Source organism: Siphateles boraxobius, unplaced genomic scaffold (genome assembly GCF_051911475.1).
Source record: "Siphateles boraxobius isolate OS27281-9 unplaced genomic scaffold, OSU_SipBor_1 77, whole genome shotgun sequence".
Taxonomy (NCBI): Eukaryota; Metazoa; Chordata; class Actinopteri; order Cypriniformes; family Leuciscidae; genus Siphateles; species Siphateles boraxobius.
The window spans coordinates 22,295,379-22,321,360 of record NW_027509205.1 but is presented as its reverse complement, the minus strand read 5'-3'; the positions used below and the strand labels follow the sequence as shown (position 1 = coordinate 22,321,360).

The window sequence follows — 25,982 nt, the reverse complement described above, 5'->3', positions numbered from 1 at the left end:
CACTTAAATACACATCAATAAATATATAAATACTGCACGTAAATTATTATTATTATTAAAATAATTTATTAAATGCAAATTGGATGGAGGGGGGGCACAGGAGCTCTGTAGGCGGGCCCGGCCCCCTAAGGCCCGCCCATAGCGCCGGCCTTGGCGAGCTCAATGCAGGATTCGCACATTGGCTTGTCCAGGACCGGCGCGTGCACTTCTGCCGCTCTAGGCGAAAAACAATTGTGCCGCCCCTCTATTTGCAACGTATACCAGCAACAACACACATAGACCAATATGCCATATACATATAACGCAAAACCAGCAACAACACACAAAGACCAATATGTCATATACATATAACGCAAAACCAGCAACAACACACAAAGACCAATAAGCCATAGGCCTACATATAATGCAAATAGTGCGCAACGCTCGTGTGCCCAAAATGTCAACAATATTAAAGTTTATGCAGGATACAAATGCCTGCTGGCATTTTTCTTTAAGCAGTCATGACAGGACTTTTCCAAATAATCACATTTCACCTCCTCAAATCACTGTTGCAAATCTCTTTACACCACTTTCTTATGTGCGTAAAACACACACAAATGAAATGACCGCAAGCACATTATATCATCAGCAGGTTCAGCATCTTAAATAACGACTAAAGAGCAAATAAAGCTTAACTTATGCTTCAGAAGCGCGCACGGCGGGCCTTCATCGCAGCAAAGGTCTTAACTGCATCCTCTATTTCGATTCTCTGTGCCAGTTCATGTTCTATAGAGATTGTTGCCAGTCCATTAAGTCTGTTCCCTGTTCACAAAACGTTCCCCATTCAAAGCAATTGGGACGTCACATATGAAACAGCCAGCCACCGCTATCAGCGAGCGAGCCGCCGTATTCAAGCACCGAGGGCGTGCGCGCCGCGCCCATATCTCCGGTTCAGTTTCCCGAGCCCACGAAGTGCGGCGATCGGAACCCGGAGGCCATTCTGCCCCTAGCTGTACATGTAAAAGCATGGGAAGCGATTCCAGGGATATCAGAATGCAAAGGGGCCATAGAACCGGTACATCCTTCTCTGAGCGAGTCAGGCTTTTACAGCCGGTTTTATGGTCCCTTTGCACACTGCACGAGGTCATGATCCACAAGTTCTTCAAGAACTCCGTGCTGCAGCGGACCTCGCGCTCCATGCGACGAAGGTCACCGCGCGGTCAGTGGGTCGTGCGATGTCCACCTTGGTGGTCCAGGAACGCCCTCTCTGGCTGTGTCTGGCTGATATGAGGGAGACCGACAAGCCCAGGTTCCTTAACTCCCCGTGTCCCAGACCGGCCTCTTCGGCGACGCGGTCTTGAACTTCGCCCAGCAGTTCTCGGCTGTACAAAAGCAGACAGAGGCTATCAAACACATTCTGCCGCGGTGGTCAGCTGCTGCCCCTACCCCACCGCCTGCGGCTCCTCAGTCTGCTCGCCGCCGGGGGCGTCCTCCTGCGTCTGCCCCTGCTCCCGCGCCACAGCAGCAGCCTCCACCTAAACGATGCAGGCAGGCCGCCCCCCCGTCCAGGCCCCGCCAAGAAGGGCAGCAAAACCAGTACAGGTAAGTGGCCCCAGGACGGGCGACCTGGAGATGGATGGAACTGCTCTATAGGAGACGGTGACCCCACCGCTCCTTCCCCCGGAAGAGGGCCGGGTGGAAAGCTGTTCTGTTCCGCCACTGGCCTCAAAACCAGCGGTGCCCAAATTTTTTATAGAGCGGTTCCCTTCGTCTCTGGGTCCGAAGAGGGCCTGGAGAGCAGTGGGAGGACATGATCTTCCCCACTCTCATCTGCCTCTTCTATCGCCAGCGGGCAGCAGAGTGCGGTCCGAGAACGCCATCGAGCCGCCTCCTGCACCTCCTGCCCCGTGGAACCAGGTAAGTGCTGCTCAGTGCACACAGACCCCGCTACGGGCCGCCTCCCAGAGAGAGCGTCCTGAGCCATGTCCCTGTGTTCCACCTCGCTGCCCCACTCTGGGTACGCCTACGGTCCCTTTGGTCCCGCTTGTACGGTCTCTGAGAGCCTGCTTAGCGCTCCCCAGACCGTCTCGCTGGCTCATTCGAACCATCAGGCTCGGCTATGCGATTCAGTTCGCCTGGCGTCCCTCCAAGTTTCGGGCCATCCACTCCACTACAGTGAGAGCAGCCGATGCCCATGTCTTGCGTGCGGAGATCGCAGTCCTACTGGCGAAGGACGCGATAGAGCCGGTCCCTCCAGCCGATATGAGGTCAGGGCACTACAGTCCCTACTTCATTGTACCCAAGAAAGGTGGTGGGTTACGACCGATCTTGGACCTGCGAATTTTGAATCGGAGCCTCCACAAGCTACCATTCAGAATGCTCACGCAAGGGCACATTTTCAAATGCATACGTCCCCGAGATTGGTCTGCAACGATCGACCTGAAGGACCCATACTTTCATGTCTCGATTCTTCCTCGACACAGGCCATTCCTGGGCTTTGCGTTCGAGGATCGAGCATATCAGTACAAGGTCTCACCCTTCGGGCTGTCCCTGTCCCCCCCATGTCTTTACGAAAGTCACGCAGGGGGCCCTTGTTCCCGTGTGAGAACAGGGTGTTCCCATCCTCAACCATCTCAACGACTGGCTCTTACTAGCACACTCTTGAGATCAACTTTGCAAACACAGGGACCTCGTGCTCAGGCACCTCAGCCAGCTGGGTCTTCAGGTCAACTGGGAAAAGAGCAAACTCGCCCCTGTGCAGAGGATCTCTTTTCTCGGTATGGAGTTGGATTCGGTCACACAGACAGCGCGCCTCACAGAGCAGCGTGCTCAGTAATTCTTTCAGAGGCTCCTGGGGCATATGGCAGCAGCAGCAGCAGCGGTAACCCCGCTAGGCCTGCTTCATATGAGACCGCTTCAGCACTGGCTCACGGCCGAGTCCCGAGATGGGCGTGGCATCACGGCACCCACCGGGTGGCAATCACACCGGCGTGCCGCCAGACCTTCAGCCCGTGGTCAGACCCCTCGTTCCTGTGGGCAGAAGTCCCCTTGGAACAGGTGTCCAGGCATGCTGTGGTATTCACAGACGCCTCTGCCACCGGCTGGGCTACATGGCTACAGGGCAGGGACATGCTGGTCCGTATGGACAACACTGCGACCATTGCGTACATCAACCGACAAGGTGGTCTACGCTCACGTCGCATGTCGCAACTCGCCCGCCATCTCCTCCTCTGGAGTCAGAAGCATCTGAGGTCGCTTCGAACCATGTATTTCCCTGGCGTGCTTAACAGTGTGGCCGACGAGCTATCACGAGCTGTGCTTCCGTGAGAATGGCGACTCCACCCCCAGGCGGTTCAGCTGTTTTACTCCCTGTTTTTACACTCGGCACGGATGCACTGGCACACAGCTGGCCTTGGGGCCTCCGCAAATATGCGTTTCCCCCAGTGAGCCTACTTGCGCAGACACTGTGCAAAGTCAGGGAGGACGAGGAGCAGATCCTTCTGGTGGCACCGTACTGGCCCACCCGGACGTGGTTCCCAGAACTCGTGCTCCTTCTAACAGTCCCTCCCTGGCCCGTTCCTCTGAGGAAGGATCTTCTGACTCAGAGACGGGGCACACTTGATACCTGCGTCCAGACCTCTGGAAATCGATTGGTGTTCTTCTCGCCGGGAAGACCCCCGAGGATGTTCGATAGGGTCCGTGCTGTCTCCCTCAACCCTTAAAGTTGATGCTGCAGCTATTTCAGCATATCATGGCCACATAGATGGCAGAACAGTTGGGAAGCACGACCTGGTCTTCAGGTTTCTTAGGGGGGCGAAACGATTAAATCCTCCTCGACCCCCCGCCATACCCTCTTGGGACCTTTCCCTGGTGCTTCGAGCACTTCAGGATGCTCCCTTTGAGCCTCTGCAATATATATATATAATAATATATCGCAATAATATCTCACCCTAAACGGGTAGAAGCACCGAGAGGCCCGACTCTGTCGGCTTGCTGCACGCTACTGTGCACCCTTTTTGCTCCAGAGTGAAAAACCTGTCCAGTCCTCTAAAACCCCTCGGCCCGGACATGGCGGAGCGTCCAGTGCCAGGCCTTTATCTGCTGAATTCTTGAGAGCCGGATCTGGGCTGGGTTCCGTATGTGTGACCCTACAGGGATCCCATATGTGTATATTTTCCACGGATACTCCTATCGGAAGCCCGTGTCTTTCCCTTGGGCTAAGTCACCCATTATTTCATATGCAGTACAACCTCGGGTTAGTCCATACGTATTTTCCACATAACTCTTTGAAGAAGTGGCTTCCGCAGCGTTTTCCTTCCTAAACGGAGAGGGCACGCTTTCCCAGTGTTATCCAATGTCTCACTGTATGGGTTATCACGGAACAACAGTGTCGGGTACACTCTGTGTAAGCCTCCTCCTATTGTCCTTCCAGGCAAGAAGGGGTAGAAGGCTTGCTCAGGGCACTGGATGGGGTTCAGCAGCTGTGGCGCTTTGGTAGGGATTCCTATTGGTCGGTCACGACCTACGTTGTAGTGACCGACTGATAGGAAACGTCTCGGTTACATATGGTAGCCCTCGTTCCCTGAAGGAGGGAACGGAGACGTAGGTCCCGTCGCCACATCTGCTGTCTCCCGCCGGGACGGCCAGCTTATCAGGTTGGCTCCTCAGCGAAAACTGAAGTGCAATCCACCAGCTGCTCGTTTATACACAGGGCGCGCAGCTGATGCAAATTATTGCACGCCAATGTGTATTGGCTTGTTTTAGTTTCACTCGAAGTAGATTGCCTCTTGGTCTTGCCCCTTGCCTTCCTATTGGTCGGTCACGACCTATGTCTCCGTTCCATCCTTCAGGGAACGAGGGTTACCATATGTAACCGAGACGTTACATAATACAGATTACCACAGTAATATTTAACCATCCGATTTTGCTGTGGAAAGATTCACGCTTTTGAGGTTATTCAAGTCAAGTCAAGTCAAGTCAAGTCAAATATATTTATATAGCGCTTTTCACAATACAGATTGTATCAAAGCTGCTTCACAGTATCAATCAAAACAACTTAACAATGTTTGTTTATTACTGGAAAAAAAGACATCCACGTTTGGTAAAGCTAGTCAATGGTATGATTGGTTAATTAATTTGAATATCCCCAATTGAGCAAGCCAAAGGCAACAGTGGCAAGGAACCGAAAAACTCCATCCAGTGACCTAATGGTGTCCTAACACCCCATCAAATGACCCAATGGAGAAAAAAAAAACCTTGGGAGAACCCAGGCTCAGTCGGGGGCCAGTTCTCCTTTGGCGTTTATGAACTAGAGTCCGAATTTACATTAACTGTAAGATAAAAATTTATATGAATGCCTGGCTAAATAGATGCGTCTTCAGTCTAGTTTTAAACTGAGAGAGAGAGTCTGAGCTGATTGCTTACAGCTTAACGGAAGTTACACCCATAATTCACGCAAAGCGTCATGGGGTGTAGGAATAATGTGGATAACTCGCTGAATGTTTTAGCTTGAGTTCACAAACTTTTATACAAAGTACCCACATTCATTTACTACAAATGGAACCAATTCAACCCTCTACAAAAATATCACAGACTTTGTGAGTTGATGTAAAATACAGTGTTCCTTTGTTAAAACCACTACCGGGGTAGGTTAACACATGCTGGGGTAAGTTGTAACAATAGAGAAAATAAGTAAAAATGGATGCCATACCATATGATATTGTTCAAAAACAGATTTATTGAAATAATGTAAAAGAACAATGTCTTTCTCTCTCTCAATATATGTCTGTTTGACTCGTGTGTGTGGGTGTGTTTAAATTTGTCTACTAGAACAAACTAACGTAACAGTACACTTAATAATAACACTAGGCTACAACAATGTACCTAATTAAATAACATCTTTGTACAACTTTAGGTCTAACAAAAAAAAAAACACACATTGTGGCGAGCAGGACGAGGCCGAGGGCCGTGAGAGAGCGGCACGAGTCCGGTGGCGTGATTACTGATGAGCAACACCTGTGAGACGCACCGGTCTCGTATCTCTCATGGAGGAGCGGAAGCATAAAAGGAGGAGCGACGACAGTGGAGATCAAGTGAGGAACAGGCCTGGATGTTGTGTTTTGTTTCTGTTTTGTATGGCCAGCAGTCGTCCGTGAGGGGCGGCTGGCTTATACTTTCGTTTATGTATTTGTTTATTTATTTTATTAAAAGTGTTAAATGTTCGCTGGTTCGCGCCTCCTTCTTCCCATAACATCTGAACCTCGTTACAATATTTTTTTATTTTTTTTTACCTTTGTACAAGACCCAGGAAATCACAGAAGATGTCACTGTGAAACATGTTTTGCGTGTGTCATTCTATCAATCTGCAATTGTGTTAACTGTGATAACTTTATATCCTAAAAGTTTCTTACACTGTTACAATCTCAGCAGGGATGAATTATGAACTGTTCCATAATTATGATTATGGGCGGAGCTATATGACATCACTGCAAGTGTATAAAAGACTTCAGTGAAAGTGAAACTAAACAGATGAACAGCTTCATCAAACAGCATTTCATTTCAGAAACTCTGAAATCAACGACAAGATCTGATATTCACTCACAGGTAAGCGATGGAAGTGTTAGTGCTAGTTCAGTAGTTTGGTAGCATAAAGCAGCATTGGATTGTTGGTAAAAGTGTTTTTTAGCTGTAAATCAAGGTTTGATTATTTGTGGTTACGTCACACTTTAGAGACTTTAGAAAGTCAGAAAGTTTAGAGAGTCAGAATGAACAATTGAAAGATTACAATGATGATTTTTCTAGTAAAAGTCACACGTCTATTAAACAAAAATGATGTTTAACATCTGGTGTATACAGATGTTTATTTAGGTGGTTATTTGTTTGAAACTTTCTGTGTTGCCTTTTATATTAAAAAATATCTTTTCATATATTGTATAAAATGGTGTTGTAAAAACCGATTACATTTGCTGTACTGTGGCTCCCAGAGACACATTCTGTATTTAGATGATTCTTCTGAAGCCCAATAGATCTAACTACATTCATCTGAAGCACAGGGTCTCAGACCGGCATTTAGAGGCAGAGCTTATAGATTCAGTGAGGTTAGAGTTAGTGATGGAGGAACTTCCTGTCAGAAACTGCTGTCTCATATGCCTGCGTATGGCATGTATGGCTGCTTTGACTGCTTGACAGTGGTTCATAGTTTAAGTTGTTATAACAGATTTTAGTTATAATAATTTTTAACAACGCATCATACATTTTAGAACACAAATTAAATTACTCAGTGCACAGTACATGTATTATGAAAGTTGCTCTCTTCAGCAATGTAGATTATATATTGTCGTCATTACTTATCTTTTCAGCCATGGCATCCTCCAGTGGTCCATCACTAAATAAGGGGCTCCAGTGCTCCATCTGTATGGAAGTGTTAACTGATCCAGTCACCACTCCATGTGGACACAACTTCTGCAGAACCTGCTTGATCAAGTGCTGGCCGAACTCACAGACCTGCTTTTGTCCACTCTGTAAAGAAAAATACAGCAAAAGACCTAAGCTCAAGATTAATACAACACTCAGAGAGGTTGTGCAACACTTTGAGAAGCTTAATCTAGGAGAATCTGAGGTGTTCTGTGACTTCTGTGGTGAAAGAAAGCAGAAAGCTGTGAAGACCTGCCTGACGTGTCAATGCTCTTACTGTGAGACTCATCTGGAGCCTCATCACAGAGTCCCACGTCTAAAGAAACACACACTGATCAATGCTGTGGAAAATGTGGAGGATTATATATGCCAGAAAACTGAGAGACCTCTGGAGCTTTTCTGTAGAGATGATCAGACGTGTGTTTGTCTGTCCTGCATTGAAGGAGAACACATGACTCAAAACACTGTTCCTATAGAGGAGGAGAGTCGAGAGAAGAAGGTAAGAGTTACAAACAAAACACTTTAAACACCCCATGAAATTCAGTTCCCTATCAGTCAGTCACGTTCGACGTTACATTGAACTGAACTGACGTATAGGGATCTCGCCTGAGAGCCCAATCACCATTGAGTGGTAACAGAACAAGCCAATTCACTTCCCGCTTCCAGTTTTATAAGGCAGCGTGCAAACTCACACATTAAGCTTTTGCTTCGGAGAAGAGCAGATGTTGTTCCACTGTGCTCTTCAATCATTGTTGAGTGAGTGAGTTGTTCCTTTGCTTGTGTGACTCTCCTGCCGGGTGAATCCCTGCGGTCCCATGGGGGACCCGGTATCTCATTCGGGTCTCCTTCAGAGGAACAGGATGTCGAGTGGAATCCTCCAACCATGTCCCGCAGCTGGATGACTGGGAACGTCAAACATGACTGATAGGAAACGTCTAGATTACTAATGTAACCTAGTCACCTGTACACAACGCCTGTAACTCCGCTGAAACGGCTGGGACCCCGTCTCAGCTCCTCAGCAGAAAACTTAATATCAGAGTTTTACCAAGGAGCGGGGAGTGGCTTGCAATGCAAATCTCACATTGACTTATTCTTTCACCGCTCAAAGGTGATTGGGCTCTAATGCGAGATTGCAATACATCAGTTCAGTCCAAGGTAAAGTCTCCGTTCCTTCCTTCTGGCAATGGGGGTTACATTAGTAACCTAGATATTATCTTTCCTGTGTATTGACATGTTGAAGAACCGTTCATTACATCTGATATAAGCTGATTTTGTCACTCAAAACAGTCAGACATGGACTAAAAGATTCAAATTACTCAAAAAATGATATGTTGGCTATAATTAATTTGTTATGTCAACATGTTCCACATAACTGGGTTACGTTAAACAAACATAATTTGTTCATGTAACTTCAACATCATGGAATTAATTCATTTTAAGCGATCCAATTAAACTCTGAGCAGAGTGTTAAATGAACACTGAAGCAGTGTTAAAGTTAATGAGATAATTAAGTGAATAATTGAGTGATGATTGAGCATTATTGAAGACATCTGATGTTAGCAAGCAGAATCACTGAAGAGAATCACCATTATGGTGATCGGTGTGTGTTTAAGTTGGGCTCTTGACCATTAAATCATTAACTTTAGATTTTGTTTGGCTGCTGTACATGAGTTATAACAGCCAGATGAACAAAGAGAAAAGGTGATCTGATGGTGTTGGTTGTGTTTTAACAATCATTATTTCACAATCATTTGACCTGAATCACAGAACTCGTATAGAACCCAATTTCTGAGTTAAGTTTACCTTATGGATTATAGCAGCACTGTCATTGTAGAGCATACCATTTTCAATGATCAAATCAATAAAAAAAATAAACTTCTAAAACGTATTTTATGTATGCACACACAGACATCAAGAATCAGACTGTGAATCTCAACAATGGTGACAATTATAAAGCATGTTGCAGTGCATTCTGGTTGCCACCAATCAAAACTCATTCATGGCTCCCACCATGCATTGCTGCAAGAATAAATAATGAGCTTATGTTCAGAGGTGATCTGTTTGTCACCATTGCTGAGATTCATACACTAATTCTTGATGTATGTGTGTTCCTACACAAAATATTTTTTTAGGAGTTTATTTTTTTATTTTTATTGATTTGATCATTTGGATTTCATCGAAAAGGCTAAAAATGGTATGCTCTACAATGACAGTGCTGTCATTGTCAGGAAACAGAGTCATAGATCCAATTGCAAGTAACAGTTTATTGATTCCGGCAGCACAGAACACAAAACTCGTTACGCCACAGTTTGCAGGCGGGCGACCTGAACAATATACAATCCAAGTCGTGTAGACAGTGACAGGAATCAACACAGCGTGAAACTCAGACCGATAGCTGGTGAAGAGAACTCACGGCGATCTCCGTACTGCAAGGAAGCACAGACAAGGAAGAGGAAAAAAACTCCGCAAGACATCTGACACAGGACTAGATGAGAGAACAAAAGAGTGACGAACCGACGAAGTGCAACAGACATTAAGCAAGGACTCCACAAAAATCACAGAAACAGACAGGGTATAAATAGACAGGTGCAAACAATGTGAGTGGGAACAGCTGTGTGCAATGATCAGTGATGAGTTCAGACAAAGGGTTATGGGAAATGCAGTTCATGATGAGGTGATGACGATAAGGGGAAGAGACCTCTAATGGAAACCCGGGGAACACCAACCAGACACTGTGACATTACCCCCACTCTAAGGAGCAGCTACCACATGCTCCACTGAAAAAAAACAAAACAAGAGTCCAGGAGGGAGGTGGAATGGTGGAGGATCAGGGGGAGGGATGGAGGGCCAGATCCATGAAGGGGAACAAGAACAGGGATGGATGACTTAACAGGTGGCCAGGGTGGAGCAGACAGTCCATCGGGCGGCCAGGGCAGAGCAGACACTTCATCGGGTGGCCAGGGCGGAGCACACAGTCCATCGGGCGGCCAGGTCAGAGCAGACAGTTCATCGGGTGGCCAGGGCAGAGCAGACAGTTCATCGGGTGGCCAGGGCAGAGCAGACAGTTCATCGGGTGGCCAGGGCGGAGCAGACAGTTCATCGGGTGGCCAGGGCAGGGCAGACAGTCCATCGGGCGATAGGGTTGTGGGAAATGCAGTACATGATGAGGTGGTGACGATAAGGGGAAGAGACCTCTAGTGGAAACCCGGGGAACACCAACCAGACACTGTGACAGTCATTGTAAAGTGCTGTCAAGGTTACCTTATCAATCCATAAGGTAAACTTAACTCAGAAATTGGGTTCTATATGAGTTCTGTGATTCAGGTCAAATGATTGTGAAATAATGATTATGTTAAAACACAACCAACACCATCAGATCACCATTTCTATTTGTTCATCTGGCTGTTATAACTCATGTACAACAGCCAAACAAAATCTAAAATTAATGATTTAATGGTCAAGAGACCAACTAAAACAAACACTGATAACCATAATGATGATCTACAGTTATCTCTTAGATTGCTTCAGTGTTCATTTAACACTCTGCTCAGAGTTTAATTGGGTCGCATAAAATTACTTAATTCCATGATGTTGAAGTTACATGAACAAATTATGTTTGTTTAACGTAACCCAGTTATGTGGAACCTGTTGACATAAAAAAAGTTATTGTAAGCCAACATATCAGTCAAAAAACACAATTATTATAAGTAAACTAAATATAAATATATTATGTAAAGTGCACAACCTTCCTCACTAATTTTAATGAGTGAATTTTGAATTAATTTGATCTTTTAATGTTTTAAAAAAAATAAATAAGACTGTAAGAAGATGAAAAGCTATATTGAGTGATAAATGTGTCTGTGTTTTTCTCTGTATGAATCAGCTGGTTCAGACACAGATAGACGTTTATCAGATGATCCAGGACAGAATGAAGAAGATTCAAGAGATCCAGCACTCAGTAGAGCTGAGAAAGGTTTGTGCTTCGATCAACTCGAGTTCATATCCTGACTCATGGTGTTTTCCAAACCCCCTCTCGCATTTCACTTTCTGTTCGCCTTCTAACTATCCTAGCAAAAAAAATACATTTCAAAAAATGATATGCATCATAATAGTTCAATATATTTAATAAAAGCGTTGAATTAAATTTCTGAGTTCTGCCATCATCTAGTAACCCTCATGTTGCTCCAAACACTTATGATTTTTCCCTGTAGAGCTCAAATTTGTTGTTTGGAGTTCTATTGAAGTTCTTCGACTGCTAGTCCTCAAGAGCAGCATGCAAAACATTATTTTGAGTTCCACTGAAAATCACACATTTTAAGTGACATAAGGTTAATTAAAGATGATAGAATTTTCATTTTGGGGTGAACTATCCCTTTAAATAATATGTGAATGTGGAATAGTTTAACAAACATAACTGTTCTCGTTCATCAGAGAAACACAGAGGAAGAGAAATCCTCCAGTGTTGAGATCTTCACTGATCTGATCCGCTCCATTGAGAGATGTCAGTCTGATCTGCTGAAGATGATGGAGGAACAGCAGAAAGCAGCAGAGAAACAGGCTGAAGATCTCATTAAAGAGCTGCATCAGGAAATCACTGAGCTGAAGAGGAGAAACACTGAGCTGGAGCAGCTCTCACACACTGAAGATCATCTCCATCTCATACAGGTCTGTGAACATCTGTCTCAGTCAATATGTAAACAGAGTGTTCTTTAAGGTCCACCAAATTGACCCAATGACTGTGTCCAATGGCTAAAGGTTTTGTCTGTGTTCTGTCTTTTCAGTGTGCAAAGCAATTTAATTTCAATTACACTTTTATCTGACTCAGTTTTATCTTGACCTTGAATTTAGGTGGGAATGCCAATGGATTATTGGTAATTTATATTTATCTAGATATTTTATTATTCTGTTTAACTCTTTACTGTAGATTGTACTTGTTCATTCAGATTCCAATGTTGCTCAGAGTCTCACACAGGCCGTTAACGTGAATCTCTACGTCATAAACTCGCCAGTCTGATTATTAGTCAGAGCAGAGGTTATAACTAATAATATTTAATAGGCCGCCCATGCTTGCCATTATTTAAATAGTAATTCCATTTGGCCCCCTACAGTTGCCTATATAACAACTTAGTTAAAGCTCAAACAATAACCAGAGGTTATGGCTGATACTATTTTGCTTGCTATTATTTAAATTGCATTTTTTCTAGCCCCTATAGTGAACGCAACTATATAACAACTTAACTAAATAAGCAGTCAGACATCTAGAATCTCACCTGATGCTTTATGCGCAGTCTAACCTGATATCTAGTATGTATTCAACCCTTGACACAGATTAGCGGAAACATGGATACAACATAATCTACTAGATTCAATAATCTCAGGTAAATCTATAATGCCAATTACATATGTTGAAGACAATCAATACAAAACAAAACAAAATGCTCAGAAATAAAGAGTAAAATATGCATACCTGACATCTGAAAGATATATAATACTGAGTGTATGGAAGATCTTCAGCATTACGGGTTGATCAGACTACAGAATCACCCTGAGCCTTTTGCAACATTTATTTAAATACTCAACATTAAGACAAAACATCCGCCAAATTGAGGCACAAACTAACAATTGGAATTTACATTAATCAAGATCCCAGACTTGGGTAGTTTAGACCTTATTGAGGACAGAAGGTAATTTGCATGAAAGACCCTGGTAAAGGACTCTCCCTCCACCGTAAGCAAAGTATTTCTAAACTCTCTAACTTGTAGCTTTTGGTCTATTTCTCTGGACATGAGCCATTGCACCAATCACACTGAGACATTTAAAATGATACCAAACATGACTGTCAATTCACTTGCATTGACAGAACATTGTATTTTCCATGTAATCATTCTGATTGAACTGGGTGAAGGGAAGAATAGAAGGGGAGGAATAGTGTTGTGAAATAAAAGTGTTGTGGCAAATTCAAAGTCCTTATTGACAAGCAACAAAGTGAGATTCAGCTGTTCATCTGTACATCTGACTTGCAATGGTCAGGCTTCAGGTTTTATACCCTTTTCTTATCACTAGGTAGCCAATCAGCTATCTTTTTCTTTTTTGCTCCGCCTCAAGATCTCGTAACCATTAGAATCATCTTTACCGGAAAAATCTCTTTATTTGTGGAAAAATCTTTGGCCGCACCCATTTTAAAAAAATATCTCAGGTAACATGATTCTCTGCACCGGCAATGTTCTAATGCCATCTATCATTTTTAATTAACATGTTTTTCAGTACCATCTTATCAACCACCTAAACACATCTTTCTCATTGGGCTTGTTAGGTGCTTTTCCATCCTCACAACTCTTTGACCTGGTTTAACCTGGTTTCTGTCTGAGACACAGCAATACAGACTTTTACATGAGGCAAAGGAAAATCTCCAACACAAGAAGCTTTTACCACATATTCACTCTGTGGGGTGTGGAGACAGATGCCTGCATGTGTTTGTTTCTTGTGCTTGAGGGTACGTTTACACGACAACAATATGCTGAAAATGGAGATTTTTTTCCTTTGAGTTTTCTTCCTACAGACGACACCATTGTCAAAACCATCCCCGTTCACATGGATCCGTGGAAATGACTAAAAACCCTCTATTCTTCTGCCAGGCCAGTAGATGCTTATGAAACACTATAGACTGAACACGTAATACACATGTGCATGACTTCATCATCTTCAGAGATTTGCGTTTTTATTGTTTACACGGAGACCGTTTTAAAAAATGTACTTTGAAACCCCTTTTCAAAAGTTTGCGTTTTCAGGAACCCAAAACAGTGTTGTCGTGTAAATGAACGGCCAAAACACAATTTTTTTTAAGCTTTTGAGCTGAAAACGGTGTCATGTAAACAGCCCTTGAGTTCAGTTTAGTCTTAATTGCATCCTAGTTATTCTTATTGTGTCACTGTCACCAGCTCTGTCACCTTAACGGCACTACACTTCCCAGCATCCCTCATGTTTCCCACCTGCACACAATCGGCCATCATCTGATCACCTATCACAGCTCCCTCAATAACAACACTCTAAGAACCCTGTTCCAGATCGGGGCTACTTTCCATCACCCCATTAACCTCCCAGACACCACAGGGCTGGATTGGAGAGAAACCTTGATTCGGTGCCTGGAGAGCTTTGGGTTTCGGTCTGGAACCAAAGCCATCCCAGAGTCTCGTCCAGCTGAAGACCATCCGTTCAGAGTCTCGTCCCGCCGAGACTATCCGTCCAGAGTCTCGTCCCGCCTAGACCGCCCGTCCAGAGTCTCGTCCCGCCGAGACCATCCGTCCAGAGTCTCGTCCAAACGAGACCATCCGTCCAGAGTCTTGTCCCGCCGAGATTGCCCGTCCAGAGTCTCATCCCGCCAAGGCTGTTCACATCATGTTTACAGAGCCTGAGCTTCTTCACGTCATGCTTGCCGAGCCTGAGCTTCTTCACTTCAATCCTGCACAAGAGACTGTTCACGTCATGCCTGCCGTACAAGAGACTGTTCACGTCATGCTTGCCGAGCCAGAGACTGTTCCGGCCAGGGCAGCTGCGCCTAAACCCTCACCTCTGGCCAAGATGGCTGCCTCACCACCCGAACCCTCGCCAAAGATGGCCGCCACCACGCCGCCTGAGTCCTCAATGCCTGTCCTGAGCCTATCCCTGAACCTGTCCCTGAGCCTAAACCCATAGCTCCGCCCAAGAAAATTTTGTGGGCGGGCTATTCGTCCTCGGCCTTAGTGGCCAGACCAGGCTCCCACGGAATGGTCACAATGGCCGATCAGCCATGGCCGCCCAAAGGGTCGTCTCCACCCTGGCCGCCTGCTCAGCCTACTCCGCCCTGGTCTCCCGAACTGCCGATACCATCCTGGAGTCATCAGTCCCTGTTGACCCTCCTGAAGAAGACTCCAGGATGGAGTCCTCCCCCCTCCTCCCTAGTTTCACCATCTACAGTGCGAGGACACGCCTACCAGGAGGGGGGAGTACTGTCACAGTCACCAGCTCTGTCACCTCAACGGCACTACACCTCCCAGCATCCCTCATGTTTCCCACCTGCACACTATCGGCCATCACCTGATCACCTGCACGTCATCAATCACCATGGACACCTATGATCATCACAGCTGTCTGTCATTGTCTCCTTATCAACATCATCATCTGCATCACATGTTGTTAATCAGCGTTCATCTGTGTTTGTATTTAGTTCCCTTCTGCTAAGTCAGTCTTGGTCCATTCTACTTTGTATCTAGTGTGTGTGAACCTTCTGCCCATCTGTACCAATTTTAGTTGTGTTGTTGTTAGTAAACGCTTTGCTTTGGAACTTCTGACTCCTCTTCTCCTTCTGCCTGCACCACACCTTGACACATTGGTAACTGATTACGTTCAGCTGTCTGTCATTACGTTTTTTTTTCTCCTAAGCAGTTATTTTATTTATATTTTTGTATTTTCCATTTTAATTTTAGTTAAAGTTTTAATAATTTAATTTTTTACATTTGTATAATTTTTGTTAATGTTTTAAATGTCTAGTTTTTATTCATTTTTATTTCAGTTGTAGTTTCAGTTAGACTAAATGAAAATGAGAAATGTTTCTGTCTTGGGATTGTGGGGGAAACCAGGGTGTTTTTAGTGTGTGTGGTTTTAGTTTCAGTGAACTAAAATAACCCTCGGTCAGAAATCTCCACATCTGCAGCTTTACACAAACCAAACTTTACAGTTTTATTCCGGTCTATATTCTAAAGGTTTTTATTGAGGGGTTTGTTCATATATCATTCACCTGATTACAATATCTTATTCCTACATATATGATGAAGAGTCATTTTTTTCTGTCTTTTTTTCTTTTCTTCTGATTTATGGAGTAAACAAAAATCCAAAATCCCCTCAGTAAAAACCTTTAACTCGTATATGTCAACAGAATCAAACAAGAATGTTGAACCTGGCTTCATGCAATATTCAGATTTCTTTTCTGGATATTTAATAAAATCAGTGCATATTCAATTAGACAATGCTTCATTTGCATAAATATTTCAGAAATTTTATAATACAGAATATATAAGCAATTCTTCATGTAATCAATCAACTACGGTCATATCCATCCATATTCATACAGAGGTCTTGCCTCGACTGTGTTAGAAAGCTCCTGTGTAAAACATATTGAATTTACTGCTTTAAAAATAATGATCATATTTAACAGTCTTCTCTCTCCTGCTATAGATGAGCTCATCCCTGTACAGTCATCCACACACCAAGAACTGGACTGAGATCAGGATTGACTCTGATGTGAACTCTCTGTTCATAGCTCTGATTCATCTGAAGAAAACTCTAGATGAGACTCTAAATGAAAAACTCAGTCAAACTGGTATGTGAAAATTTCAAATACAGTGTATAGATTTTTTTTGTTTGTTATTAACTTGGAAATTACATTTTTCAAGGAATATTATGGGTTGAATAAAAAGTTGGGGATCACCACAACTATTTGATCTCAGTCTGCAAAAGATCACACTGTTTGAAAAATATAATCATAACATAACTTAAACTTGCCATGTTAGCATTAGACTGGTATAAAATTGCTTACTAAACGTATGTAAAGTTATATCCAAACTTTAACTGATGCCATAACCAGTTATTGCAGTATATAAATTACTGTAAAAAATTGTTACATGCTATTTAAAAAAAAAAAATTATGGTAACAATATTACACATGATATTTTTGAGTAGTTTTTAAGGCTTGATTTCTTTAATGAAATCTACCTGAATAAATAATGTAAAATCTCCTAAACTATTTAATGTATGACACAATGAATTTAATATTTTCTTTGTGAAATGTGCTTTTTTAATTTAAGTTGACTCTCAAAAGTGTGTGATTTTTAGTGAAAGGAAATGACCTGTTTGAATTGGACTTGTATTGTATTTGACAGTGAGCCTGGTTTCTCTTGATGGATTTTTTGTTCATTGCCACTGTCGGCTTTTCCGTATTTGTCGCCTCTGGCTTTTGACTTGCTTAGTTGAGTACATTTAATATTCAACAATATTATTGATCTCCGGCATTGACACCATAATATGAGAACTGAACTGAGCTGGACCCAAACATCACTGTTTTCTCCAAAGCAGATATATATAAATAAACTAAATTAATAACTTTTTACAACAAGAATTAACCATTTCTGAACGTTACTTAAGCTGGACTGTGAAGCTATTTTCTTCTAGAAACAAACTTTGTTGCATTATTTTCCTGTTATATCTGTAAAGCCACTTTGAAACAATCTGTATTGTAATAAGTGCTATATAAAGGTGACTTGACTTGACTTTAAGTTATGGTGTACAAATAAAAGACTGTGTGTTGCTCAGCACAGTATAAGAAACAAACTTGTTACTGCACTGGCATTAGCAAAGCTATTGAACAAAGCAACATGTTATTAGTAAATGCAATGTTTCACAACCTATAAGCTCTACTCTTCTGCACAATGGTAACGATCAAAACTTCAACATAACAGAAGTTTTACTGAACATAACTGAACATTAAACATTAACAGATGTTTCCCTTCACTCAAAAACACATAAAATAACACTTAATTTCAAAATTTACTCTACATTTCCAGCTATATGCAAAGCACGCCGTATTAAATAAAACTGCATAATTGAACTAATTCTCTTTAAAAAAAATTGTAGCCTTCTTTCCTTAATTTAATCAGCTTAATCGGTTCCTCAATTCAAGCCTCAAAACTGCTTAGGTTTCCTTAAAAAATTAGGAAAGTGTATCTCTTGGTTTTATAAGTGAAATGTTCTCATGCCTGCTATAAATAATTCATCATTATATTGTCATCTGTGTCCACAGGGTTGAAGTTTGTGCTGAAATTTGCAGGTACAGTGTGATTTATACCATTTTCTTCAATACGCTTGCAATACCGCGTTCCCTTTCAGTCGAGAACGTCAGACGTAGTCGACGTTGACTGAATGGGGATCATGCCAGGGAGCCAATCGTCTTTGAGTACTATTGAACGAGCCAATGGAATTGACGTGCCTGATTTGCATCACACACTCCGCCCCCGCGGCGTGGGTATAAATACGTAAGTGGATGCACGCACTAGTTGTCTTTCGCTTTGGAGCCGACAGTTTGATGTCTCTAAAGAGTGCTGTTGTTTACAACGAGCGAGTGTGTCGGTGTTCTTCTGGAAGACTCTCCCAGTGCTGGTAGTTCTACAGCGCGAGTGCAGCGGTGATCGCAAGCTTTGAGCTCTCAACTGCTGTTTTAACAGCAACACATTTCTAAATGTTTGTGTGTGTTGACGGCTGGTTAGAGGGCGGAAAAGTGAGTGCTTCACTGTTTCAGTTCACTGTTCAGTGTTCAGTGGCACTGGTGATGGGTCCTACTTCCTGAAAGAGATAAACGGGAGCGTATGAATGACAATATGAATGTCGTGGTGTTGAGATCAAGACTCATCTTCGTCCGCAAAGCGCGAGTCCCCATTACCACGCCCCGCCTTCGGGTGCCGCGTGGGGCGGGTGATAGGAGGATAGTGTTGGATGTCTCACCCGGTAACCATTCCCTGTGGGCTCCTCACTCCTCCCTTCCACCGTAGCCGTTGGAGTCCCCCGTGAAGCGTACTGGTCCATCTGCAATGGGTGGGTCAGCCGTTTCACCTGGGGCTCCCCCAGAGGACAGGACACCAATTGCAGCATCGGATGGTGAACTGGCCTCTGGAGATGATGACTTGACTGCGTTGTCTCCCTCTGGGAGCGTAATGTTGCCCGAGCCGGATCCAGAGATGACAGTTATGCTGAAAAAGGCCGCAGAAGCTGTCGGGCTCGAGTGGAACTTTACACCGTGTCTCGTTCAGTCTCGGTTGGATGATTGGTATCTCGGGGCGGGCCGTGCTGGTTCTCAGCCCGCCGCCCCATTGCCCTTCTTTCCCTAAGTGCATGGAGAGCTTATTAGGTCGTGGACGGCACCTTTTACTGCCAAAAACTTCCTGAGTGGTTCTTCCTCCCTCGCTACCCTTGAGGGAGGAGCGGTGAAGGGTTATGAGGCTATCCCTCCAGTGGAGCGGTCTTTCGCGACACAGGTGCACCTGTGTCCGACGGCCGCTGCATCTGGGGGATCCTTGTCTCCCCTCGCAGGTCTGTGAGCTCGCGTCAGGTTTGACTATCAGAGCTTACAAAACTTGCGGGCAAGCCGCCTCCTCTTTGCATGCCATGGCGTTGTTGCAGGTCTATCAGGCCAAGACACTCATGGACATGCAAATTCCTCCATCCCTGGGTCCCAAGAGGGCGAGGCTTGTTCCTTGTTCCCCTCTTGTTCGCCAGCCGGCAGCAGGGTGCATTCGAGGACCCGGTCATCCGCCTTCTCACGCATCTCCTGTTGCCCCGTGGAGACAGGGTAAGTGTTGCAGCGCACACTCAGACCCCGCTTCGGGCCGCCCCTGGGCCTTCCGAGCCGGGTCCCTGTCCTCCACCTCGCTGCCCCACCTCGGGTACGTCTCTGGTCTTCTGGCCTGGTTCGTAGAAGCAGAAAGAGCTTCCCAACCGGTCCGGAACAGACTGTGGCCATCAGACTCGGCTATGTGATTCATTATCACTCTGCGCCTGCTCAAGCTCAATGATTATTATCAAACTAGGTGTTGAGCAGATATGCTCCTGAGAGCTCAGTGATATTCATCACACCTAGTGTTGAGCAGTGCTCCTGTCTTGTGCGCGCTTGTCGCTGTCCTACCGCATGCTTTAAAGGAGGCAGAAACTTATTTCTGTCCGAGCGGACAACCCTTAGACAGACACTGGCTCTCTAGCTGGCCCTGGTGCGCCACAGAAATGTGTTCCCCAGTGAGCCTTCTAAAGTAGCTTTTGAAAGAGCCTTCTAAAGAGCCTTCTATTTACCATCTAAGTTCAGTGATGAGCAGAGATGCTCCTGAAGCTCAGTGAATTTCATCACACTCAGGTGTTGAGCAGAGATGCTCCTGAAGCTCAGTGATCTTCTTCACATCTAGTGTTGAGCAGTGTTCCTGTCTTGTGCGCGCATGTCGCTTGCATTTACTGTGCTAGGTCAGGAGTGGAGCAGGTCTTGATAGTTGCCCCTTATTGGCCCAACCAGACCTAGTTCTCCTCAACAGCCTTCCTGACTTCCCCTGAATACATTTCAGGGACGGGCCATGATGGCACCCGCGTTCAGACCCCTGGAGAGATTCCAGGCCGGTCCTAAAAGGTGGACCCGGAGGTTCAGGTGGCTACCGCAGGAATATGTGGTATTTACCATCACTTCTGCAAGCACCCCCTAAAAAGAGGAAGTTGTGCTTATGCCAAATAGAAGTGGAACCTATTCATTGAGTGAGTCTTCTCTCCGTGAGGAGATCCTGAAAGCATTCGGTCATTTCAGTGCTCTCTTTCCTGCAAGATGGGTTGGAGTAGGCTGTTTTCCTCCACCCTCAAAATGATGTTGCCTCCGTTTTTTCTTGACACACATCATGATGCAGAAGCATGGGAAGCACGTCCTGGTCGTCAGGTTCCTGAGGGAGCAAGGGAATCTGCCTTGCGCCCCTCTTTACCCTCTTGGGCCTTATCTCTGGTGCTACTGTACTGCTCCGGAGGAGGCAGACCCAGCCCTGGCTTTCTCTGTCCGTCCGCTTCATTGCGGTTATATGTGCACAGAACGCAAGCCTTAGTACCTCAGATCAGTCTTGTCTGTTAAGGAAATCAGCAGAGAGGGATGGCTGTTTCCAAGCGAGATGGCCCACTGAATGGTGGCTGCCTTCATCTTGGTGAAAATCCAGAGATGCACATGTCCACTTAGGTGGTGAGCTCCTCTTAAGTGAGTGTGTGCTCCCACCGAGGTGTTGACACAGAGTGCTTCGCTGACAGATATTCTAGAGTTGGGGGCTCCCTTCTCATGAATCCAGTTTCACCGTGAGCCCGGTTCGAAGTGTCAGCTTGCTGCGCCATTCCCCTCCTATGGACTGGATACGTGTGCCATTTCTGCTCCAGTTGAGTTCCCTTTAACCGAAACCTGTTGAGTTCCTACCAGCCCCTCCGATATCGGGAGTCCGGTGTTAGGCCTACCACTCGTAAGCAGTGTGGAACCTGTGTTAGGCTGGGCCCATATGTTGCGACCCCTACGGTGATCCCATATGTGTATTCTTCCATGGTGCGGCTCCCTACGGCGAGCCTGTGTCTTCCCAGGCTCTGCCGTGACTGTCCGGTTGAGTCTCCCCCCTGTCATAGGCTGGAGCCACCCCAGTGACATTCCATATTTTGAACTGCCCGGTCATCCACCAAGTTCATATGTGTATTGTCCACGTTATCTCCCTTCGGGTATGATGTGGCTTCTGCAGCGTCCCTTCCTTCCATGTACAGGGAACGCTTTCCTAGTAGTCCTGTAGGAACAGCAGTGACTTCCCTGGCCTAAGCCCTGTCCCTTCGCCTTAAATTGCGGGGGGATCAGGAGGCTTTTGTCTAGGCACTGGAAGGTGGCAGCTGTAGTGGCGTGTTCAGTGGTTGATCCCCATTCAGTCGACGTCGACTACGTCTGACGTACTCGACTGAAAGGGAACGTCCTGGTTGCGTATGCAACCCACCGTTCCCTGAAGGAGGGAACGGAGGACGTAGTCCCCTTGCCACTACCGCTGGACCACCACTGACTCCGAGTTACCCTCAGCTCCTCAACGAAAAAGTAACTAGTGTGTGCATCCAGTTCCTTATTAATACCCTCGCCGCGGGGGCGGAGTGTGTGATGCAAATCACGCACGGCAATTCCATTGGCTCATTCAATAGTACTCGAAGACGATTGGCTCCCTGGCGTGATCCCCAATCAGTCGACTTTGACTACGTCCTCCGTTCCCTCCTTCAGGACGTTATTCTGTATTATATACTTTATCTGAAAATGTTTGTTCTGAAGTTGATTGATAATGTCTGATCTCTCTCAGTGGATGTGACTCTGGATCCTGATACAGCGAATCCATCTCTCATCCTGTCTGATGATGGAAAACAAGTCAGTGAAGGAGACATTGAGCAGGACGTCCCAGAAAACCCAAAGAGATTTGATGAGGGTTGTTGTGTTCTGGCAAAGGAGGGATTCAGTTCAGGGAGATTTTACTATGAGGTGCAGGTGAAGGGAAAGACTGAGTGGGATTTAGGAGTGATCAGAGAATCCATTAACAGGAAGGGGATGATCTCACTAAGTCCTGAGGATGGAGTCTGGACTGTGATTCTGAGGAATAAGAATCAATATGATGCTTGTGAAAGTTCACCTGTCTCTGTATCTCTGAGGGTGAGACCTGAGAAGGTTGGTGTGTTTGTGGATTATGAGGAGGGTCTGGTCTCTTTTTATGACGTGGAGTCCAGATCTCATATCTATTCTTTCACTGGTCAGACTTTCACTAGGAAACTCTATCCATATTTCAGCCCATGCCCTAATAATGAAGGTATAAACTCAAACCCACTGATCATCACTCCTGTCTCACCTTTAATGGATTAGAATATGTAAATAAAAACCAAAAGAGATTTTGCACGAACCACAATCAAGTAGATTTTACCTTAACATTTTATAAAAATACAGTAATAAAGTACTTAAGTCATTTACAAACTATTAGTTTATAAACTGTAGTTAATACATTAATAAACTATATACAAATAGCGAGTTCTTCATTCATTGTCACTGTAATTAACAAAGTGTTATTGTTTAATTCGCTCATATATAAAGAGTTTGATTATTCTTTAACAACTTATTAACCATGAATAGTTCTCACTTTAGGTTAGGTCACAGAAAAAGTTATTCATTTTATTAAATAAAAGTTATTAAAGTTATTAAAGTTATTAACTTTATTGGACATTAATTACATTAGTATTAAGAGTATTAAAATGTTTACAAATAACACACTCACACTCTCTCTCTCTCTCTCTCTCTCTCTCTCTCTCTCTCTCTCTCTCACTCACACACACACACACACACACACACACACTCTCTCTCTCACACACACAATCTCTCACACACACATTCTCTCTCTCTCTCACACACAAGTATTCAAGTTCAGACAGATGTTCTTTGTCTCAAAATCATTCAATACTGTTTATGCACCAGTAAATCAAACCAGTGACTAAATAATCAACTTCAACTTCAATCGTTTCTCCTAGTAGCATGAAAATAATCTGTTATTTAAATTGTGATAAAATTATATTCAAAAGGCATCCTACAATCGCTGGATCTGATCAGACGTCTCACAGCCAATCACAGCAGTGGGCGTTTACACTGAAGTCTCACAGCCAATCACAGCAGTGGGCGTTTACACTGACGTCTCACAGCCAATCACAGTAGTGGGCGTTTACACTGACATCTCACAGCCAATCACAGCAGTGGGCGTTTACACTGACGTCTCACAGCCAATCACAGCAGTGGCCGTTTACACTGATGTCTCACAGCCAATCACAGCAGTGGGCGTTTACACTGAAGTCTCACAGCCAATCACAGCAGTGGGCATTTACACTGAAGTCTCACAGCCAATCACAGCAGTGGGCGTTTACACTGAAGTCTCACAGCCAATCACAGCAGTGGGCGTTTACACTGAAGTCTCACAGCCAATCACAGCAGTGGGCGTTTACACTGAAGTCTCACAGCAGACACGCCCCTTCAAACAGAAATCAGAGGCTAAAATCAGGAAAGAAAATTGCCATTTGTTTCTAAATTGTGACAATTTTTGATGTAAAACTTATATTAACATTATAAGTGCACCTTATTTAAAAAAACAAACAGTTCATGACCCCTTTAATGTCCAATAAATATTGGTTTAAAGCACTTCATTAATGAGATAATCTAAAGTGAGAACTATTTATGGCTAATAAGTTGTTAACAAAGCATTATCTAACTCTTTATATATGTCATGAATCAGACCTCTGTGGCTCTCTCTAATGGCCACCGGAGGGCACCTTCACCTGAGTATTGACTTTCCCGGACTCCATTTCCCATGCACCCCGTTCAGAGACTAATCACCTGCACAGGTGTTTTCCATTATCCACTCTACTTAAACAGCACTCACACTCATACTCATTGCAAAGTCTTGTTTTGCCCTGGCTGACATTTCTAAGCGTTGACCCCGATATTCTGTGACCCTTCTGTGTATGATCTTGGATTGTTTTACCACTGTTGATTCTCCGCCGCCTGCCCCTGTGATCTTGCTCTCTGGAGCTTCGACTGCTTTGCTGCCTGCCCTGACCCTTGCCTGGTATTGTTTCGGTATATGCTCAGCCTCTGATATTTCTACCACTGTTGTTTGAACCTTGCCTGTACGACCCTGATCTTGATTATTAAAGATATCTGCAAATGGATCCACATGCTTCCGACCCCTCATTACAATATATGAGCGAATTAAACAATGACACTTTGTTAATTACAATGACAATGAATGAAGATCTCATTATTTCAATATAGTCTATTAATGTATTAACTACAGTTTATAAACTGTTAATTAACTATAAACTAATATTTTGCAAATGATTTGTAAATACTTATTTGTAAATTACTGTATACTTATAAATTGTTACAGATTTTTATAAAAAAATTAATATGTGATAGACAAATGTGTACAAGTGCAAAAACAACATATATATTTGTGTGATTTGTTTAAAAAATATATTTCATCACGGCTACTTATAACTAGTCTATATATTTCTAATCAACACAAAGATTTGTTTGCTTTTCTCTTTCATTTATACTTTGCTCTTGCTTTTCAAATATACCATGAAAGTATTATATATGGTTAAATTTGACATAATATACTACATTTCCTGTAGTATTTCCTGAGTGTTTCTACATGTTATTTTGTAAGGAAATCTCTGAAGTCATTTCCTTTCTCTCCTCTCCAGCTGTAAACACTGAATTACTTGTGAAATATTGTGGTTCTTGTTTTATATGGTATATCTGCAGCATCTGAATAAAGACAAGTGTTCAATTCTATAACTGATATTGAGTATAATCTAAACTGCTTGCTAATTATTATGCAAATACACATTGGAGAACAATGGATATCTGCTCACATAAACATTACAACAGACAGACAGGATATAATCAAAACATGGAGGGACTTTATTGTTGAATTACATTAATTGTGAATGAAAATACTGAATTATTATTCAATGTAGATGATCCTTAAATCTAGTACATATTCTTCAAGAGAATCGAGAGCATTATAAGGCTTCACCATGACAGTGTTTTTGACTTTGCTTTGACCACAATATCAGCAGTTTGTCACTTAATTAAAAAAACAATGATCTCAGTTTGTCACTTTCATCTTCACATCCATCAAGTCTAAAAATGACCACAGAAATGGTCAAAAAAGCAATTCTATTGTGGCAAATGTAAAGCAAAAAGAAATGGAAGGGAACTAGAAAGAAAGAAACTTAAGTATTTGTTTTTACTTGCTTAAGGTCAATTCTGTCATGTTTATATAATAAAATATAGTATATGATATAGTATACAGTCATGGTCAGAATTAATGGCACCCCTGGTAAATATGATCAAAACTGGCTGTAAAAAATCAATCTGCATCGTTTATTGAGCGAGGAGGATTTTTATTGAAACCCTCCGAAACAACATGTGGTGATGTAGGGGTTGTTTG

General features: G+C 43.8%; 2 protein-coding genes and 1 long non-coding RNA gene across 3 annotated transcripts in view; 2 read left to right on the top strand and 1 right to left on the bottom strand.

Annotated features, from left to right (window-relative positions):
* Nucleotides 1-25,982, bottom strand: part of LOC143725560 (uncharacterized) — a 358,276-nt gene that overhangs the window by 330,755 nt on the left and 1,539 nt on the right. The gene's annotated exons all lie outside the window — the stretch shown is intronic.
* Nucleotides 6,504-25,321, top strand: LOC143725526 (E3 ubiquitin-protein ligase TRIM39-like). Its single transcript, XM_077218003.1, has 7 exons — nt 6,504-6,582; nt 7,338-7,891; nt 11,276-11,365; nt 11,824-12,057; nt 16,603-16,747; nt 18,224-18,250; nt 22,299-25,321. The coding sequence occupies exons 2-7, from the start codon at nt 7,340-7,342 to the stop codon at nt 22,847-22,849; spliced, it is 1,599 nt and encodes a 532-aa protein (XP_077074118.1). The 5' UTR covers nt 6,504-6,582; nt 7,338-7,339; the 3' UTR covers nt 22,850-25,321.
* LOC143725691 (E3 ubiquitin-protein ligase TRIM39-like) overlaps nt 6,515-25,982 on the top strand; it is a 54,572-nt gene continuing 35,104 nt past the window's right edge. The window contains exon 1 of the mRNA XM_077218316.1: nt 6,515-6,582. The gene's annotated coding sequence lies outside the window, so the exon portion shown is untranslated. The remainder of the gene's footprint in view (nt 6,583-25,982) is intronic.

Coding starts and splice junctions, on each gene's coding strand:
- LOC143725526 (XM_077218003.1), top strand. CDS start 7,340: ATGGCATCCTCCAGTGGTCCATCACTAAATAAGGGGCTCCAGTGCTCC. Junction 11,366..11,823: donor ACTCAGTAGAGCTGAGAAAG/GTTTGTGCTTCG, acceptor CTCGTTCATCAG/AGAAACACAGAGGAAGAGAA. Junction 12,058..16,602: donor ATCATCTCCATCTCATACAG/GTCTGTGAACAT, acceptor CTCCTGCTATAG/ATGAGCTCATCCCTGTACAG.